The sequence below is a fragment of the Quercus suber genome, unplaced genomic scaffold (assembly GCF_002906115.3).
Source record: "Quercus suber isolate HL8 unplaced genomic scaffold, Cork oak 2.0 scaffold_202, whole genome shotgun sequence".
In the NCBI taxonomy this organism is placed as follows: Eukaryota; Viridiplantae; Streptophyta; class Magnoliopsida; order Fagales; family Fagaceae; genus Quercus; species Quercus suber.
Genome location: NW_027069660.1, coordinates 1,052,244 through 1,071,332, shown reverse-complemented (window position 1 = coordinate 1,071,332; position 19,089 = coordinate 1,052,244). Strand labels below are relative to the sequence as shown.

General features: G+C 34.0%; 1 protein-coding gene across 2 annotated transcripts; it reads right to left on the bottom strand.

The window, feature by feature from the left end:
- Window positions 1-6,536: 6,536 nt before the first annotated feature.
- LOC111995674 (cysteine-tryptophan domain-containing zinc finger protein 7) lies at window positions 6,537-18,621 on the bottom strand. Of its 2 annotated transcripts, none has more exons than XM_024027596.2 (13): window positions 17,831-18,621; window positions 15,944-16,016; window positions 15,720-15,835; window positions 15,282-15,641; window positions 13,678-15,179; window positions 12,746-13,107; window positions 10,155-12,055; window positions 9,848-10,005; window positions 9,094-9,254; window positions 8,177-8,337; window positions 7,312-7,669; window positions 6,900-7,198; window positions 6,537-6,830 (listed from the first exon to the last, which is right to left on the bottom strand). In XM_024027596.2, the coding sequence occupies exons 1-11, from the start codon at window positions 17,924-17,926 to the stop codon at window positions 7,472-7,474; spliced, it is 5,088 nt and encodes a 1,695-aa protein (XP_023883364.2). In that variant the 5' UTR covers window positions 17,927-18,621; the 3' UTR covers window positions 6,537-6,830; window positions 6,900-7,198; window positions 7,312-7,471. The 2 variants fall into 2 exon arrangements, with proteins under 2 accessions (XP_023883364.2, XP_065635291.1); XM_065779219.1 differs by having other exon boundaries at window positions 7,441-7,669.
- Window positions 18,622-19,089: the final 468 nt, after the last annotated feature.

Sequence of the window (19,089 nt, the reverse complement as noted above, 5' to 3'; positions counted from 1 at the left end):
TTAGAAACTTTTCCAAATGTTAGTTGATAATCCCTTATTATTATTTTTTATTGTACCAAACTTGATTTATCATTTTCATCCATTGGGCAGCCAACAATTATGAACCACAGAATATATTTCTAATTACTTTCCAATTTGTTATGCACATATGAATTGAACTATTTAAGAAACCATATCATATAAGCTAGTATTTTATTTTTTTTATTTTTTATTTATAAACTATCATATAAGTTAGTATAGAATATGGAGAATGTTTACTTATAGATTAGTGTTGTTAACAAGTGCTCTAAGAATATTAGCTTTTTTGTTTTTTTGTTTTTTTTTGGGTAGGAAGACTCAAAGAATATAAGTTAAGGTATAATACACTATAAAATACTTTTTTATTTATTTTATTACTATCAAATATATCATCAAATTGTATAGAAATAAAAAATAAATTACATTTAACCATGATCTTAATTTGTGTATGTTTTTTTGAGTATGTAGACGACTTAATCATTAAGAAATCAGCAGTGAATATTCTTAATTCCATGCCTTGAAGACACACGTTAATACCCATGTTTCTTGTTAAGTGATAAATAGTAATATACTATTTGCTGCCAAGACCCATAATAATCATCATGTTATTTTCAAAAGAAAAATTATACATTTCTCTTTCAAAGAGAAGTGAAAGACAAAGCAAAGGAGAAGAGTCAAGGGACTGTGGTCTCCTAGGAGGTGAAAAAGACTGCGGCCTCTCTTAATCAAAGCCCAATATCCAATCAAATTCATAGCAAAAAAAAAAAGGTACCCAACCAAATTACCTAAGAAGAAAAAAGAATAGTGGACTGGTTTATGAGATGTGATGGGCTAGGGTAAGTTGATTTGGACGGTGATGAAGTGATGTGTTACTGGGCCCCAGAGATCATGGCCATTTATGTGTGGGCCTTAGCTGACCGTGATTCACGGGTAGCTCCATCACTATGGGAAGAGAGATAGAGAAATAATCTTTAGGTTTTTTAATTCACAAGCAAAAGCTTTTTTTTTTTTTTTTTAGTTATAAAAAGACTACTAGTAGATGTTTACTAAAGTGGAAATTTTTTTTATGGTTAGTTATACGTAATACGTATGTAAGATACTTTTTGTTATCGATGATTTTTATATTTTTTTATTGTAAATAAAAGTAATTTTTTATATTTAATATATGTTTAACATCAGTTTATAAGCTCAATTTTTAGATTTTAGCTTTTATGTACAACTTTTTAAAACATCATTTTTTTTCTTGGAATTTCTTATTTTTTTATAAATTTTTTTTCAAGGTACAAGTATAATTTAGCACACTTTTAGCAAAAAGTTTTATGCAAAGAGTTAGATAAATTGTTTCCAAACTAAACACTTACTATTAATAAGAATAGAAAAATGAATTAAAAGTGGGACTCAATTTTGGGTTGAAAGTATTGTTATCAATAAATTGATCAACTGTGCAATAGAAAATACACCATTCATTTGCTTGTCCTACACTTTGACAAAGCCAAAAGGTTGATTGGACCAACTTGAAGTGTGCCCATCAATATAGGATACTGTTTTCAACTTATTTGAATTGTGACTGCTAATATTCAAAGAATGACATTTGATATCTGACATTCGAATCTCTATTATCTCTAATTCAACACTGCTTAGACTTCTCACTAAAGTAATCTCAATCCTTTTCTATTCAATTTTTTTTTTCAAAGAAATTATTAAAATTTCACATTGCAAGGCCTGAGGTGCTCCTAGACAAGTTTTTATTGTACGATTACAAGGACATGGCCATCTTTGATATTAGAAGTCAAGCTATTAAGTGATAAAGTTTTAGTATTTGGTGTGAAATGTCACACTGTCTTGGAAGGGTTTTCAAGCAATTTGGTCGGGTGGTTAGAGGACATGAAGAGACTCTGATTGAAACCATTAAATACGAGATTCCAATCTTATGATTAGACACTAAAAAAAGACCCTTTTCCCAAGTCAAGTAATGTCTATTCCACAATCATTAGTGAAAACTATGGTGGCTTTTGTATAGCATCCATGATTTTTTTTTTTTTTTTTTTAACCTGCGGCCGACCGCCGGAGCTGTCGGATCGGGTGAACGCCTGTCGGGTACGAGCGGGTTGGGCGGGTTGGGCGGGTGGGTTGGACAGCCCTAACTTTTATAATATGAGTGCGTTTAAATACCGTTTATTTTGCTGAAAACTGAAAACAACAAAAAAATAATAAAAAATTTATTGTTCACGCGCAGGTAACTGTTCATTTGCCTACTTGCACTGTTCATGTCCCATGAACAGTGCAAGAGGCACTGGATCAAAAAAAAAAAAAAGAGGCAAATGGAGCTCAAATAATCTGAATCCAAACGGTCACTATATTTTACATTTCATGTATTCCTATTAAAACATTTTAAAATAATTCTATATTTTTTTAACACTTTGTTACCATGTTCCCCCATTGTCCAACCCACAACCACAATCAACAACTTGCTGCTGCATATAACTGCAATCGATGATAGTGCCAAACAATTATATTGAGTGATCAACCACCATAAACAATGTTTCATATCAATACCTAGGGCAACACCCACAATGCAATGACAACCTCAACACCCCTTACAAGAGACTATAATACTTTATTTTGAGAGAGTAAGATGTACGTTAACTTTTTATAAATTTTTGAATACTATTGCCTAATTGGGCATGGGAGATTTTTTGCTACGCTGTGGCTAATTTAGCTAAAATGCTAGATTGAAGAGCCATATGTGAGTGATCAAAGTATTCGTTTGGTATAACTCATTCTTATTAGTTTGTTTTGCTAAAGCTAAGTATAGTCTCTTATCTATAAATTAGAGTATTGTATAATGAATATTATCTACACCAAAAAAGAAAGTTATTTGTCATTGTTTGATGCCTCAAAATACTACTCTCTCTCTCTCTCTCTCTCATGGTTACAATAAGTAGAAGAAGGGGATTTGAATCTCAATTCTTTTGATAAGGGAGGCCAAACATAGTGCTATTAAGTTATAAGGCTCTTGGCAAATGTATACTATCTTTTATGATGAAAATAAGTTAAATTGAATAACTAAAAGTCTTGTAGTTTAATTGGTTGGTATCTTCCAATGTGTCAATGGCATCCAGGATTCTTTTTCCCCTTCCTTGTTGTAACTATACATATATACACACACACACAATAGGATGATAACTGGTTTCTAAATTGATCAATCTGTTTAATCTATCTTCTTCTTCTTTTACTTTTTTTTTTTTTTTTGAGAAGCTCTTCTTTTACTTAATTTTGGTATTTTTAACCCAGTGACAATGATTGAAAGAATATAAATATAAATATATGTGTAAAATGATAAAATTGTCCTTGAGGTTTTATAGAAATGTAAGAGTTTTTTGTGTGTGATTTTGATGAAATTTCGGGGGGTTTTTAAAAAAGTGTGACCTAAATGGATTCTTCAATATGGTTTTTGCCTTTTGCAAAGAGTAAAGTAACACCAATCTTTTTTTTGGAAAAAATATAAGTATTGCCTACTAAACAAGTAACTAGTTTTACTTAATATAGATGAACGGTTAGGTCCCATTTTATACGTACGGTGCCTTCATTTTTTTTTTTTTTTTGCTAAAAGCAATACGTACGGTACCTTGAAATAATATGTTATGTAGAATGATCAATTTTTTCCTCCCTGGGGAAAGATCTATGGCTCTATGCTTTTAAAGATATGGGAGGGGGAATAAATAGTTTTGTTTTGGGGTTCACAATTCCTCTATGTAACCTTTTTAAAAAAAAATTATGGGACTCTATGTAACCTTATTGATTAACCAAATGTGTTAGTTTTTTTTTTTTTTTAAGAAACTTTTCCAAATGTTAGTTGATAATCCCTTATTATTATTTTTTATTGTACCAAACTTGATTTATCATTTTCATCCTTTGGGCAGCCAACAATTATGAACCACAGAATATATTTCTAATTACTTTCCAATTTGTTATGCACATATGAATTGAACTATTTAAGAAACCATATCATATAAGCTAGTATTTTATTTTTTTATTTATAAACTATCATATAAGTTAGTATAGAATATGGAGAATGTTTACTTATAGATTAGTGTTGTTAACAAGTGCTCTAAGAATATTAGCTTTTTTGTTTTTTTTTTTTTTGTTTTTTTTGAGTAGGAAGACTCAAAGAATATAAGTTAAGGTATAATACACTATAAAATACTTTTTTTTTTTATTACTATCAAATATATCATCAAATTGTATAGAAATAAAAAATAAATTACATTTAACCATGATCTTAATTTGTGTATGTAGACGACTTAATCATTAAGAAATCAGCAGTGAATATTCTTAATTCTATGCCTTGAAGATACACGTTAATACCCATGTTTCTTGTTAAGTGATAAATAGTAATATACTATTTGCTGCCAAGACCCATAATAATCATCATGTTATTTTCAAAAGAAAAATTATACATTTCTCTTTCAAAGAGAAGTGAAAGACAAAGCAAAGGAGAAGAGTCAAGGGACTGTGGTCTCCTAGGAGGTGAAAAAGACTGCGGGCTCTCTTAATCAAAGCCCAATATCCAATCAAATTCATAGCAAAAAAAAAAAAAGGTACCCAACCAAATTACCTAAGAAGAAAAAAGAATAGTGGACTGGTTTATGAGATGTGATGGGCTAGGGTAAGTTGATTTGGACGGTGATGAAGTGATGTGTTACTGGGCCCCAGAGATCATGGCCATTTATGTGTGGGCCTTAGCTGACCGTGATTCACGGGTAGCTCCATCACTATGGGAAGAGAGATAGAGAAATAATCTTCAGGTTTTTTAATTCACAAGCAAAAGTTTTTTTTTTTTTTTTTTAGTTATAAAATGACTACTAGTAGATGTTTACTAAAGCGGAAATTTTTTTTTATGGTTAGTTATACGTAATACATATATAAGATACTTTTTGTTATCGATGATTTTTATATTTTTTTTATTGTAAATAAAAGTAATTTTTTATATTTAGTATATGTTTAACATCAGTTTATAAACTCAATTTTTAGATTTTAGCTTTTATGTACAACTTTTTAAAACATCACTTTTTTTTCCTGCAATTTTTTTTTTTTTAATTTTTTAAAGGTACAAGAATAATTTAACACACTTTTAGCAAAAGATTTTATGCAAAGAGTTAGATAAATTGTTTCCAAACTAAACACTTACTATTAAAAAGAATAGAAAAATGAATTAAAAGTGGGACTCAATTTTGGGTTGAAAGTATTGTTATCAATAAATTGATCAACTGTGCAATAGAAAATACACCATTCATTTGCTTGTCCTACACTTTGACAAAGCCAAAAGGTTGATTGGACCAACTTGAAGTGTGCCCATCAATATAGGATACTGTTTTCAACTTATTTGAATTGTGACTGCTAATATTCAAAGAATGACATTTGATATTTGACATTCGAATCTCTATTATCTCTAATTCAACACTGCTTAGACTTCTCACTAAAGTAATCTCAATCCTTTTATATTCAATTTTTTTTCAAAGAAATTATTAAAATTTTCACATTGCCAAGGCCTGAGGTGCTCCTAGACAAGTTTTTATTGTACGATTACAAGGACATGGCCATCTTTGATATTAGAAGTCAAGCTATGAAGTGATAAAGTTTTAGTATTTGGTGTGAAATGTCACACTGTCTTGGAAGGGTTTTCAAGCAATTTGGTCGGGTGGTTAGAGGACATGAAGAGACTCTGATTGAAACCATTAAATACGAGATTCCAATCTTATGATTAGACACTAAAAAAAGACCCTTTTCCCAAGTCAAGTAATGTCTATTCCACAATCATTAGTGAAAACTATGGTGGCTTTTGTACAGCATCCATGATTTTTTTTTTTTTTTTTTTTTAAATAATTTAAAAATAATAGTATAGCATTCATGATTTTGATTCAGTACAGTAGTACAAATATATTTAATTTGTTTTTCCAACCTAATAAGGTTGAGAAATAATTTTTCTTGTAAACGAATCTAGCAAAATTTTATATTTAAATGATGTTTATTTTTTTGAGAAAAATATTAAAAAATATTTTAATCCTATTAACAAGGCACGTATACCACATTTTTCCAGCTCTGGATTTGAAAATTTTGTCTAAATTTTTTGGTATCAATTGGTTAATACAAGCACAGCAATAATCAATTAGTTCTCTTATCAAAAAATATAATCAATTGGTTCTAAAATTTTGGGTGCAAGAATAATCAAGCCTTAATTCTAAAACTTTAGGTCTATAGATATCAACAAACTAATCAAATTTGATTACATGGAATTTTTCCACCATTCTATACTATTGGTTATGTAAGTTTATTTATTTTGAACTGAGACAGTGAAATTAACATTGAAAACTCGGTCTAGTTAACTTTCAGTGAGGCCCACATGCCAGTGGGTTGGAGACACTACACACAATTGCAGGGTGGTATCTATTGCAAGTTTTGAAAGAGCATATATATATATATATATTGCACGTCTTGCTTATACACAAGTTTAAGAGGGAAAGAAAAAACATACTTTGCAACTTTTCATGGAAAAACTAAAAACTCCATCTGTTGCCATCTTCAATTTGGGAACACTGGTCAATGTTACAGTGTTAAGTATTTTGTATAGATATATTCATATATAAATGTTCATTTGTTTCTTCCATCGTATCCTAATGTGTAAACTTCGTATGTGTGATACTTACGTGTTTTTCCTATCTAACTACCTTCTTTACACTTGTTCGTTTCCTTTATCAAAAACTATGATCTTGATCACAACTGCACAGTAAGAAAATTGAACGTGCTGCAACCTGCAAAGAATATCATGCATCAGAATACTTTCTAAAAAGCAAGAGAAAGAGTATAGTAAGATCACATACCTAAGGTCACTGTCCCCTTCATGTTCAAAATTTTTGTGTCCAACCTCCAAAGGGATTAGGGAAAAGAATTGGTAAAGCTGAGCTTGAAAATTCTGAAAGATGTGTGCATAACTTGTGGAACCTCAAAACCAGAAGCAATCAGAATCTACTTGGAAAACTCTGCATCATTTCAAAATTTCCAATTCCGTTTTTGATCCTTATTTTCAACAGCTGCAAAGGCTGCACGGCGTATAACCTCTGAAAGTTCTAGTACAAGTCTGGACCACAATCAAGGCCTTATTGCATTATTCACATCAGACCTGAAAGCCCACAAATTAGAATCCATAAGACTTGCACATTAAATTTAATCTGTATATATGCAGTGCATAACCTTAGAAAATCATAACCAACAGCAACATCTCTCTGTCATTACCTGCTCAGGTCCAGAAATTAGATTGGACTTCATTGCAGTTTCTCTGTTTCATGAAACTATGCCTCAAGCATGGATGCTGATACATGTTTGTAAGCTGGAGAGAGAGAGAGAGAGAGAATACACTCTCACCATTCATGAGAACCCTACAGCATCCAGGACTTCAACTGCTACTAAGAGCCTCCATTGCAAGGTGTACTAGCCGTAAAAGTTCCTCTACATCATGGAAGCTGAAATCAAGGGTCCTTTTAATGGAAGAGATAACCTTCTCGTTCCTTGTCTTTGCAAGTACTACATTAGCAGCTGCAAAGGAAATCTGGGATTTCCTTGAGGCCTCCATTGCAAAGTTTACATCTTGTGCCTGCAAGCAGTTCCACACAAAGAGCATCAAACTATTTTTAACATATATAGTCAAAGGCAATGTGATGTGCCCAGAGGTTTGTGTAAAAAGAATTACTAGCATGCAGGGTACGATGCTAGGAACTTGCCAGATATATCACAAGGCCAAGACCAAAACTTTCCTTCTAAACTTTTCCTAATCTAAGTCCTCTAGGCATCACAAGATTCTTTTTTTAAAGTTTTAATAATCCCAGACCCGCTGGTTAGGATAAACTCCCATGCAACTCCCAAGTACCAGGAGTTCGAAATCTGGTCCTTCCATTTATACAATGAGGGTGCTAATGTCATTTGATCTAAAGGTCTTTGGTTGGGCACCTAAGGATCCTTTTAAGCCTTACCATCCATAACTAGCAAATGCAACAGCTATTTTTGAAGATATTTATTTTTTTCCATCCAGCACAAGTTTTTTCCTTAAATAGAATTTCCATGATGATAAGGAAACAAGCAAAACTAATATGACTATACATACAAAGTCGAGCAGCCGCACAAGCTTGGGATGGTTTCTGGCAGCAATGACATGATTACCAGTAACCTGCAATGAACTACCATCCTTGGCTACATCCATCTTGTCCATCATTGCTTGATTATATAAGTTATCAACATCAGAGGCAGAGGATGATGGAGACTGAACTGAAAACAACATAAAAATTGACAATGTTAATAAAACATCATAAGGAAAATTAGTTTGAATGATAGCAAGATATATAAGAATTTACTAACAACCCCCCTCCTCCCATTTTATAAGTAACTTTTGGTCCTAAGCAGAGGGGGAAGGGGAGATTCGAACTAGTGACATGAGGCATGGTCCCCAGCTGACTGTGCTACTCCTAGAGTTTTTAGCCTTTACTACCCCTTTTTCTTTAAACCTTTATTTTTAATTTTTTTTATAAGCACGCATTTAGTACCAATTAAAAAAGAAGAAAAAGCACTTAATTTTGCTCAACAAATGGATCAACTTCAAGGGTAGCTCCAGCTTTTGCAGTAACAATTTCAGGCCAGTAGAAAGGAAAACCATTTTAGGCCAATAGGTTGTCCATAGACTGGGCAGAGCACCATTCATTAACATTTACAGTGCTGAATTGAGTCAAGCTTGGGCCTATGAAGCCAACCGAAAACCACACTTCGAAGAAACAAGGCCCTGGCCCAGCCAGGCCTGGCCTTTTGAGGACTTATATTGTGCATTCTGATACTTCTTTTAGATCATCACCTTATGCTCCATCACTAATCAAACTATATAGCCGAGTTAAGGGTGAGTTGGATAAGTACTAGTTCCCTATAAATTAGAAAAGTGTTGTCATTGGCATTTATACCTTCCTTCTTTTACAAATTTTTGTTAACCTAGAAAAAATCATAATTACCTTCCAACCACAGCATCCTTATTTTTACCTGGAGAAACCATTTGTAGTGTCTTTTGCAACTCATTTTGGTCACTGCTTGCAATGAAATGATTAACATAGATCATTCGCATGAACGTCACTTCCAAGCATTTGTATGCCAAGGCAGCAGAAGCCATGTCTTTGCATCTCTCATATTCACAGGCACAATATCTGTAAATTTAAGCAGTTCAAAAACATCAACATGTAGCTTTGAATGTTCTGTATACACCCAATTGTGGCATACATCATAGTTTAGATAATTAAAAATAAAATAAAATCTTAAGGGTGATGCAACTCAATTAAGTTGAGAAGAAACATATCTACCTTAAACACATTAAACCAAACCCTGGGTAACTCTTCATAAAATATTTCATAAGTAGTCTCGAGGAGTCACGTGTTTGAGAATGTTAGAGCCTTAGGATATTTGTTTTGATTGTTTTTGGACATATCAGGATTTCATAATATTATCATTACTTTAATGCAGACTCATTCTCAGTTTTCCCAAGTATATTATGCTGCCTTCTGAAATAATACTAATGCTTGCACCTTAAAATAACTTCTATAATTTCTATAATCAAAATACTGCAAAAGCCTACAAGGAGAAATGCTGCTTATCCCACAATCTATTCTATGGCCCTGCTATTTTCATTTTTGTCTTCTTTGTCTTGATTTTCTAAACTTTCAGTCCTCCCTTTCAAATACTTTTTTCCCCTTCAGCAAGAGATAAATGAAGAGTCTTTGCATGGATTGCATTCAACACTTACTCAAATAGCTTTGCAGTAGAATTATATGCTGTAGTTGATGTCATTTCTCCATATTTGGCACTCTTGCTATTACAAGGATCTAACAGTGATGCCCCATGGAGAAACTTCAGAGCTGCCTGGAAGCGTGCCTCTATACTTTCAAGTTCTGAACCAGAAATCTAAAAAGCAAATAAAGAACATACAAAAAGTTAGGGTAGTTTTTTTTTCCCCATATGTCCAAGTTGGGGTAATGTTAACATTGAAAGATATAACCATATGAACATTTAAATAAACAACAAAAAATCAAAGTTGCAAAATATGGACAGACCTTAAGCTGATCTGCCGAATGCTTAAGATCTTCTGCTTCTTTTAAAGTCTTATTTGCTGCACGAGTAGTGGCATCCTTTCTTCTATGACTTGGTGCAACTATATCCCTATTTCCATCCCTATTACATGCGGGGTGTCTTGAACTAACATGATGAAGTTTATTTTGGCAGTCATCCTTCCCAAGTTGTTGTGAAGCCTTCACTGAATCACTTCTGTTAAAATCATCAAAGGGCAATACATCAAAGTCATCACTGTTCTCTGTAGCTTTTTCTTCTTGAAAGTTTCTTTCTGAAGGGAGCCATTTTAAATATTTCTCATCATTATGATTCTGCAACAGATTCTGCCTGCTGGCAGTAGATTCTCCACCCTTAGGAAAAACAGTAATAATTTTCGAATGTGGGTCCTCAAGTCTATCACATAGAGTTTGGCTCTCTCTTTTGCTACTGTCACTCAAGCATTTGCCAGCAGATAATTTCTTTCCAGCATTATTTTTCTCAATTTTAGTAGACTTATTTCCCTGAATTTTAATTTTTCTAACCTTTATGTCTTTCTTGTAAGGTGCAATATCATGAGATCCATTCTCCACCTCATAGTGCACATTATCCGATTCTTCCTGCTCGTTAAATGACTTAGAGATCCTAATATTGCTTTTATCCAAATCAGATATTGGAGTTGAGTGCCTTTCTTTGGCCTGTGAAGAGCAACCGTTTGTAGATTTCTCCGGCAGACATTTCTTTGGAGAGCAATGGCTGTTAACTCTTGCCATATCATGGAAATGGTGGTTCTTGTTTGGTTCATTGGTATGTTTGTCATTTTCAATACAAACATTCAACGGGTGGGAGTTTCTTATGTTCGAAGTGTGGACAGTCAATGATTTAGCTTTCCCATGTATTTTGTGCTCAGTAAACCTGCCTTGATAATCAAATGAGGGGGACACGGAAGACCTATCTTGAATCACAGTGAAGGCTTTTTCCTTCCTTATAGACTCATAATGCTGGCTTCTGCCATCATCTTCACCCACTAAGTATGTTCCTGGGCTATTAATGAGAGCCAAACCTACATCAGCACTGCCATCCTTCCCTGAAAGGCTCCTTGTATGATTTTCTGGGTTGGAGATTCTCAAAGGAGAAGAACATACTGATTCTGCAGGTGAACCTTTAAATTCATTGAAATTCACTTTAATTTTACCTGTGCCTGAAATCATGGATGAACTAGAGGTGGCTGCAGTACAAGGATGTCTAGCTCCAAAGTCCTTTCTAAAAGAATTGTTACCATCAACAGTCCACTGAGATAAATTGTATCCATCATACTGCCCAAAATGCTGGTCTTTCTTCGTACTTTTTCTGCCTTCATATGAAACAGTTCTGTCTAAAGGATTATTTTTGCTACTTGACAGAAGGATCCTGGTCACTGTACCTTGTTTTTCTGGTTCACTACTGGCCTTCCTAGTATTGGTTTCATTTCCTTGAAGCTTCAATGCTCTGGCTTTCTTTTCTTTTCTGCATTGTCTCCCACTCGTCTCCTCCATAGAAATCTGTTCATCCTTAAAATCCTGTCTATTACTAGGAAGGTCATTCATATGAATACCCTGCTGCTCTTTCAACTTTCTCTTCTTTCTAGCAAAAGAACTATTATCATTATCTTCCACAAAAGTCCTGTGACCCTGTTTCTTAGATTGTTTAACAGAAGGAAATGAACCATCCTGAGGAACACCCTTTATATCGCTGGAACATCTTTCATTATATTTCTGAATATCAGTTTCAACTTCCTTCTTTGACAATCCACCAGGATTCTGATCTTGATTGGTATAATGTGTGCTTTCTGTCTTTGCTTTCTTAGAAGGTCTACAACCATCTTGACCATACTCCCTCCTGATATTTGTTTTCAGTGGCTTGGCATTACCTGTAAACAGAAACAGACATCAGCAAAATAGTGGACTTCAAGAAACATTTAGGACACCACAGCTCCAGAAAGAATCTCTAAGCAGTCATGACCATAAACACTGCCAATACAAAACGTGGCTGCGTTTTTAGTAAGGAGTGAGAAGAGATGGGTGAGGAGACTGAGAGAGGGAAGAGAGGAATGTTTGGGGGTATTTCTGTCTTTTTATTACCACTTGTTGACTAAAAGGGCATTTGCATCTTTTGCCACTTAATGGTCATGTGCATGTCATGTGACTGTTAAATTTAAAATTGATTTGGATGAGAAGTTGCTAATCGGCACAATGGAAAGGATCTACCTGTTAACTTTAACTTTAATCTTTTTAGAGTTTATTGTGCGCATTGCAAGTATCCCATAGTTTAGGGTGGTTTTCTGCATTTAACCTTTTTTTTTTTCTTTTAATAAGTCATATTAAAGGCATCAACATTGGGAATCATTCATCAAATAAAATTTACTAAAAACATTAAAGTCATCAAAACATGCTTATCTACAAGATTCTGAGAATTCACTATCCTAAAATAAAATTTTATATGTTCCATCAAGTCAATTCACCATATGTATTGATGCTTACATATGGAGTTCAGGAAAGGCAACTGTAAATACTAGATCTTACACGTTATTTACAGTATGCCAGCAGTTAGTAGTTCTTACTAGGTCTTTCCTCTGATTTTGATTCCAGGGAACATTGGCTGAGATTCTGTAAACCTTTGCTTTTAACAGGAACCTGTTGGTTCTTTTTGAAGTTCAACACATCCTTGGAACCAATATGAGGAGCTTCATTTGATACTGTTTTTGCTCCAAGTTTGTTCTTTCCACCACTGGTCACTGCATTGATAACAAGATCTTGGCAGTTTTGGTTAAGATGCGGGGCCTCAAGCAAAGTTCCACCAGGTGCAGTTCCAACAGGATAAGTCTGCTGATTATTTTGTATCTGAGAAATGGGAACTTGGTATAATGCATTCAGAGCATTTGTTGTCTCCTCCTCACTGAAACTACACCGATTCATTCCAGGCCTGAAACAGTTTTATCACTCAATCATCAGGAAGAGAGCAAGAGAGAGGATTACAAAATAAATCTCTATCCAAACATGTAGATGGGTGCTCTACTACTAGACCACTACTATCTGCTTGCTACAAAAAAGGCAACGTTAGTAAACATAAAAAAATCTCTATCGAAACATCTAGATGGGTACTCTACAACTAGACTACTACTATTTGCTTGCTACAAAAAAGGTAATGTTAGTAAACATATTTCCAAGACTCAATGTTGACTTAATTGTAGGCTTCAACACTTATGACGTGAGTTGTGAACCGACCTTGCAAGCTAAATAATTAATTTCCAAGTGAATAAAAACAACAGGGAAAGAAAAAAGAAGCATTTCAGATATTGCAGCCAAAGCTTGGTCATTTTCCATGTTATAAAATCTCTCTTGACCAAGAACTCATGCACTTTTCATGAGATCACAAATCACCACAGCATAATTCTCAGTTTGTTCATAATCACAATTTATCCATAATCATCATTCAAAATTCATACAGTTCATCTTTTACATAAAACTTCATAAAACCAAGAAGAGAACTTACAGCCAAGTAAGCATGCTGCACAGCCACTTCTTTGGCAGGTGGTCAGGATTTGTACCATATGGTAGAAGCCGCCATTTCTCACACTTGTCACAACACACCCAATTTTCCTCTATGACTACTGGAGCAACCTCAGAAGGACGAGGATCAGGTATCTTAGTTGCATCTTTCATGTGTCCTTTCAGATGTGCTTCAGAAGTTGATGGGAAATCATTCTGTTTATTACCTGATCTCTCCTTTAGTTTATGACTGAATGCAAAGGATTCTTTCTCAGAAACATCAAGCTTATGGTCCTTCGCAGGATCTTTACCTAAGGTCTCCTTAGATTTGTTGCTGATTGCATGGTATCCTTTCCCGGATAGTTCTTTGACTGATTTTTTCCCGGACACTTCAAGCTTAGAGTCCTTTGCCTGATCAGTACCTGAACCATCCCTTGATTTGCTGCTGGATGCAAGGAATTTTTTCTCAAAAATCTCAAGTTTAGAGTCCCTTTCCTGATCTTTGAGAGGATTTCTTGATGTATCACTTACATATTCTTTCTTAACTAGTTTTTTGTTAGACATTCTATCACTATGGCTATCTTTTGCCTTCTCCAAATCCTTGTGTAATTTTTCATCTCCTTTACTTTTGGATGGAAAGCCACTTTTGTAAGCGACATTATCTTTTGACGCGGAAGAACAACTAACCTTCAAGTTCACTTTTGACTTCCTGGTAGCTGAGCTATTGTGATTTTGGATTTCCTTAGACTTCTTTTGTCCCCCAGCTGATTCCTTCCCGTGAGATATATTCACTCCATCCTGTTGGTGGGTGGCTTTGCTCTCACAATTCTGTTTTATGGGAGCTGCTGTTCCCCAATCGCAAACTTTGCTTCCCTTTGGCATGTCACAATTCTGTTCAAACAAATTACAACTTCTATCATCTTTGGTTCTGCCATCTTTTCTTATATCATGGACTAAATTTTTATCTTTCTGGATCATTTCTGCCAAACCATTCTTTGCATTCTGCTCATCACCACTCCTGCAAGCTATTGACCCCAAAGTTTCCTCTTTTACTAAGTATGAGGAGAAATTTTTTTCCTTTGCCTTACCTATATTGAGTTCAGATGCAGCCATAGCAATACCATTTCCCATGCCACCACCATTACTACGTTTACTAGATTTAGGTGGAAGCTTCAAGATATCAGATGCAATCTCCTTGCTCACTGAGATCTTAATTTTTCCTTCATTCTTCAAACCAGCATTAACAGGATTAACAGGATCCTCAAAATTCCCATTCTTTGATTCTACAATCCTCTCATTTTTATCCCCAAACTTCTTTTTCTTCTCTCCGAACACCTTTTTACAATGCATTTTTGAAGCAACCTCATTTTCAAAGACAGCATCCATCTCTTTAAAAGGTGGAGATCTACTTCCATCTAAGAGATTTTTTTCTTCCAATGGGCAAACCAAATTATCATGAAGAGGCGACAATAGCACACCATTTGGAATAGGAAAAGAAGTCATGATCTGCTTCATCACATTGGCATGGCAAAAAACATAATTGAATTATATGAACATCTGCCCGAAGAAACACATGAAGAGATAACAAAATGGTGAAAAAAGGTTCACCTTAATAATGCAGGAGGGAGATTCACTCTGTTTACTATGAGAATCTGGAGAGTTCCCTTCCCACTCTGTATGGTTGCCATCTGATGATGAGGATGGAGACATGTCAAGACCAAGATTGCTGTAGATTGCAGCACTCTTTTCAGTTAAAATGTTGTCTGACCTCACTTTGATCCGGAACTTCAGTGTTTTTTTATCAGACTGATTGATTGACAGTTTGAGAGGTTTGTGATTTGAAATATAATTCCTTGAATTACAAACTTTGGGCAAACTATCCACAGAAGAATTCCTTAGTTCAGGTAGCGCATGATCAGTTGAAGCAAGTTCAGGTCTCATGATAACTGTTGAATTCTGTGGGGCACCCTGCATGATCATATTAAGCAAAGAACTCAAGTGTCTAGAATAGTAAGAAAAATATAAGGGAAGAAACCAACCATATACCTCTAAAGGCAGATCATGAGAATGGTTGTTTTGAGCTTTTTGTGAAGTCTTTGAGCAAGTAGAAGGAGACCGCTGATATGTAGGTAAAAATGAACCATATCCACCAAATCTTGCCCCTGTCAATCAGTTGTCTCCCATTATCATCATTTTGAACAGTGTTGATACTAAATTTAATCATAACATTGTATCTTAACAGATGAACATCTCCTTAATTCATCACTTACCCAAGTTCTCTGCAGAAAGTCCACCCTCAAACTCTTTCTGATGATGTCCCAAAACATCTTGAATCCTCTTATCCTACAAAAAAATCAGAACCAAACCTTAATATTACTTGAAATACATTGCATAAAAAATGTCACATCAAGAAAGAGGCCAATTACAAGAACCACCATAGCATAAAATGTGGTGAAGTGTTAAAGTTATAGAAAAGCAAGTCCAGTACATAAACCAATGAGATTGTACATTAGATGATATTATTGGAACTGAAATTATTTATGCTTCAAATTAATCACTTTTGAATGAAAGTTTTGACATAAGGTGCATCATAAATGGTCAGGAGCTAGTATTATGTTGTTACACTTACAAGTTAAAATGTAAAAAACCACAATGTGGTTTCTATTATTTAAGAACTTTTTTATATCATATATTGGCACTTCAATATGGAATATGTTCAGAAAGTACAAAAGAACTATCAGGTTGACAATCAAAATCAGAGAAAGGAGCAACTGAATGCAATCTATGGAACTGATGTTCTTGCAGCACATTTGATGAGTGAATAAGTTCAGATGGAAATTTAATTGCAGTTGACTACCAGATATAGAGGAAACAGTTAAACCAAATGTTCCCTATGCATGTGGAAGCTCTTCCTATTTTCATTGTGTCTCTTTATGATTTAATTCACACCCAAAACACCTACATCCCTCATGCAGCCAATACAACCACAGCCTAACCTGAGACATAGTGATCTATATTCTATGCCACAAGTTTTAGGTTTGGTAACCTAGGCTCTCACCGCCAAACCCATATCAAATATCTCTGTTGGGGATCTAGGCTTGTAGCACCCCTACCATTTAAAGACTGTTCAAAGTAACTATCTCTTTCCTTCTTCTGGAATCTAGTCAGTGTGTGACAATTAGGAAATTATGGCTATTCCATCCTCAACATGATAATTTGTGACAGCAAACATATCTTTTGATATTTTATATTTGGAGGTATAAATCCAAATGGTTTGGACCTAGCCTTAGTTAACTTTTTGATAGATATTAACAGAAGCAACCTCATTCAAGCTTGAGATAATGATCAGCCTTTGACTATCAAAGCAAGTAAGAAGTCCCAGCAGAAACAATATCCAATATAGATGGGATGTAGTATCCCATTATCTTAAAGTCCAGCAAAATCACATCAATTGAACTATTAATCAAGCCAAAAAAAATTGTAAATCACTTGAGGCATCTAATGAAGACGAGCATTGGTATGAACTCTAAAACCACATGACCAACATTGTCTCTAGACTCAAACAGAAATAAAAGAAAACGCGTTCTATTCCCATGAGTTAGTTGTATTCTATTACACAACTAATTTATAAATGCTTTTGCCAGCAGAGAAGATGGAGGAAAAGAGAAAATAAATAAATAAAACCTAGAAATATTTTTGATTTATAAACTACACATCAACAGTAATAATCCTTGAAACAATTCCTTGATTTAGCCTAGTCTCATAATCATCTATTATCCATGAAAAAAAAAAATCCTCCCAACCCAAAAATTTGTTGACATGAGTCTGCTGAATAATGAAAAACCAGTACATGAACAATGAAAACCATACATTTTCCTAAATTATCTCAGCAAACAAATAAAAGGAAATAAAAATTCCAATGCATGTAGCATTTAGTGATCCATCAGAATTCTCAAAACCACCCAACCATCAATCTCTAGTTCACACTCCAGCTCTATTTTATTTATATTTTCATTCTCTGTTTTGGACTTTAGCTCAAGCTTACAAGTGCAACCCATGATAACAACATCCAAACACAAATTCTCAAAAAGCAACCATATTTGCATTGATCACACCATAAAAGGATCAATATAAAACATCAATAAAAGAGCCCTTACAATGTAAGAGAAAGCAACATCAATATCGATGTTTTGATCATTGTCTATGTAAGAAGAATAACAAGCCGCTTCCTTTTCAAGCTCAGTCTTCCCCATCTTCACTACCACCAATGGAAAACCCTTAACACTAACCTAAATTGAACTACAATAACCCAATATTTCACTTGCCCTCAGCTGAATTATGATCAAGGCCACAAAATATCAAAAGCCCACTTCAGAAAATCCAAAACCCAGTAAAACCCAATAATCAAAACCCCTTCCCCTTACAAATTCAGTTCTTGGTCATCCAAAAAAAAAAAAAAAAACCTCCAAAAAATATCAAATGCCCTGAAATAATAGTTGATCAAGACCAAAAAATATCAAAACCCACATCCCAAAATCCCTGAAAATCACCAAATTCAGTTCTTGATCATCCAAAATTTCCTCCAAACTATCAGAGGCACTGAATTGATATTTGATCAAAACCACAAAATATCAGAAAACCCCACTCCGGAAATCCAAAACCCAGAAAAACCCATGAAGCAAATCCCTCAGAATCACCATTCTTGGACCTTATTCAACTTGCCAATCAAAACCCACCTTTCAGATACTTTTCCAATATACACAAAAAAATCCCAAAACACGTTTCGTAAAAGCACTTTAATACGCAATCTCTGTACACGCCAAGCATTTAATACATCAGTGAAAAAAAAAGATTCTCTATAATGCGGTGCTTATAAAAGTTGGAACTGACTGGGAGGGATTTTTTTTTTTTTTTTTTTTTTTTTTTTTTTTGAGGTTGTGTTTTTGCTTTTGGAAAACAGAGAAAGTGTTTTCAGTCTTTTTGTCATTCAAGATTTTCCTTCGATTATTAAAGTGAAGAAATTGGCTTACCAACCTCATTGACAAAGTCACGAAATTGGGTTACAGGAGCTTACAATTATTTTGTTTTTGTTTTTGTTTTTGCTAATTAAGTTAAAATTAATTTTTCTCAAAAAAAAAAAGTTAAATTAATTAAATATTCCTTTATTACTTTTTTTTTGGAGAAAGATATTCCTTTATTACTTGAAAAGGAAATTTTAAATCCCAAGAAAATATAAAAAGATTTTATATATAAAATGATAATAAATACGGAATAATAATAATAATAATAAATACAAAATGAAAATGTGAGCAAAGTGTTTTTTTTTTTTTCTTTCATATAATCTTCATTAGTTTAAGTTCAAGAATATAAGATAAAACTTGCATGGTAATGTAACATATACATTGAATGGTGTAAA

Bases quoted from the DNA above. Each gene is read 5' to 3' on its own strand.
- LOC111995674 (XM_024027596.2), bottom strand. From the start codon at position 17,926: ATGGGGAAGACTGAGCTTGAAAAGGAAGCGGCTTGTTATTCTTCTTAC. The intron at 12,056-12,745 runs GTAAGAACTACT...TTCTGTTTACAG, and splicing joins AAAATCAGAGGAAAGACCTA to GTAATGCCAAGCCACTGAAA. The intron at 8,338-9,093 runs GTAAAAATAAGG...TGTTGTTTTCAG, and splicing joins ACTACAAATGGTTTCTCCAG to TTCAGTCTCCATCATCCTCT.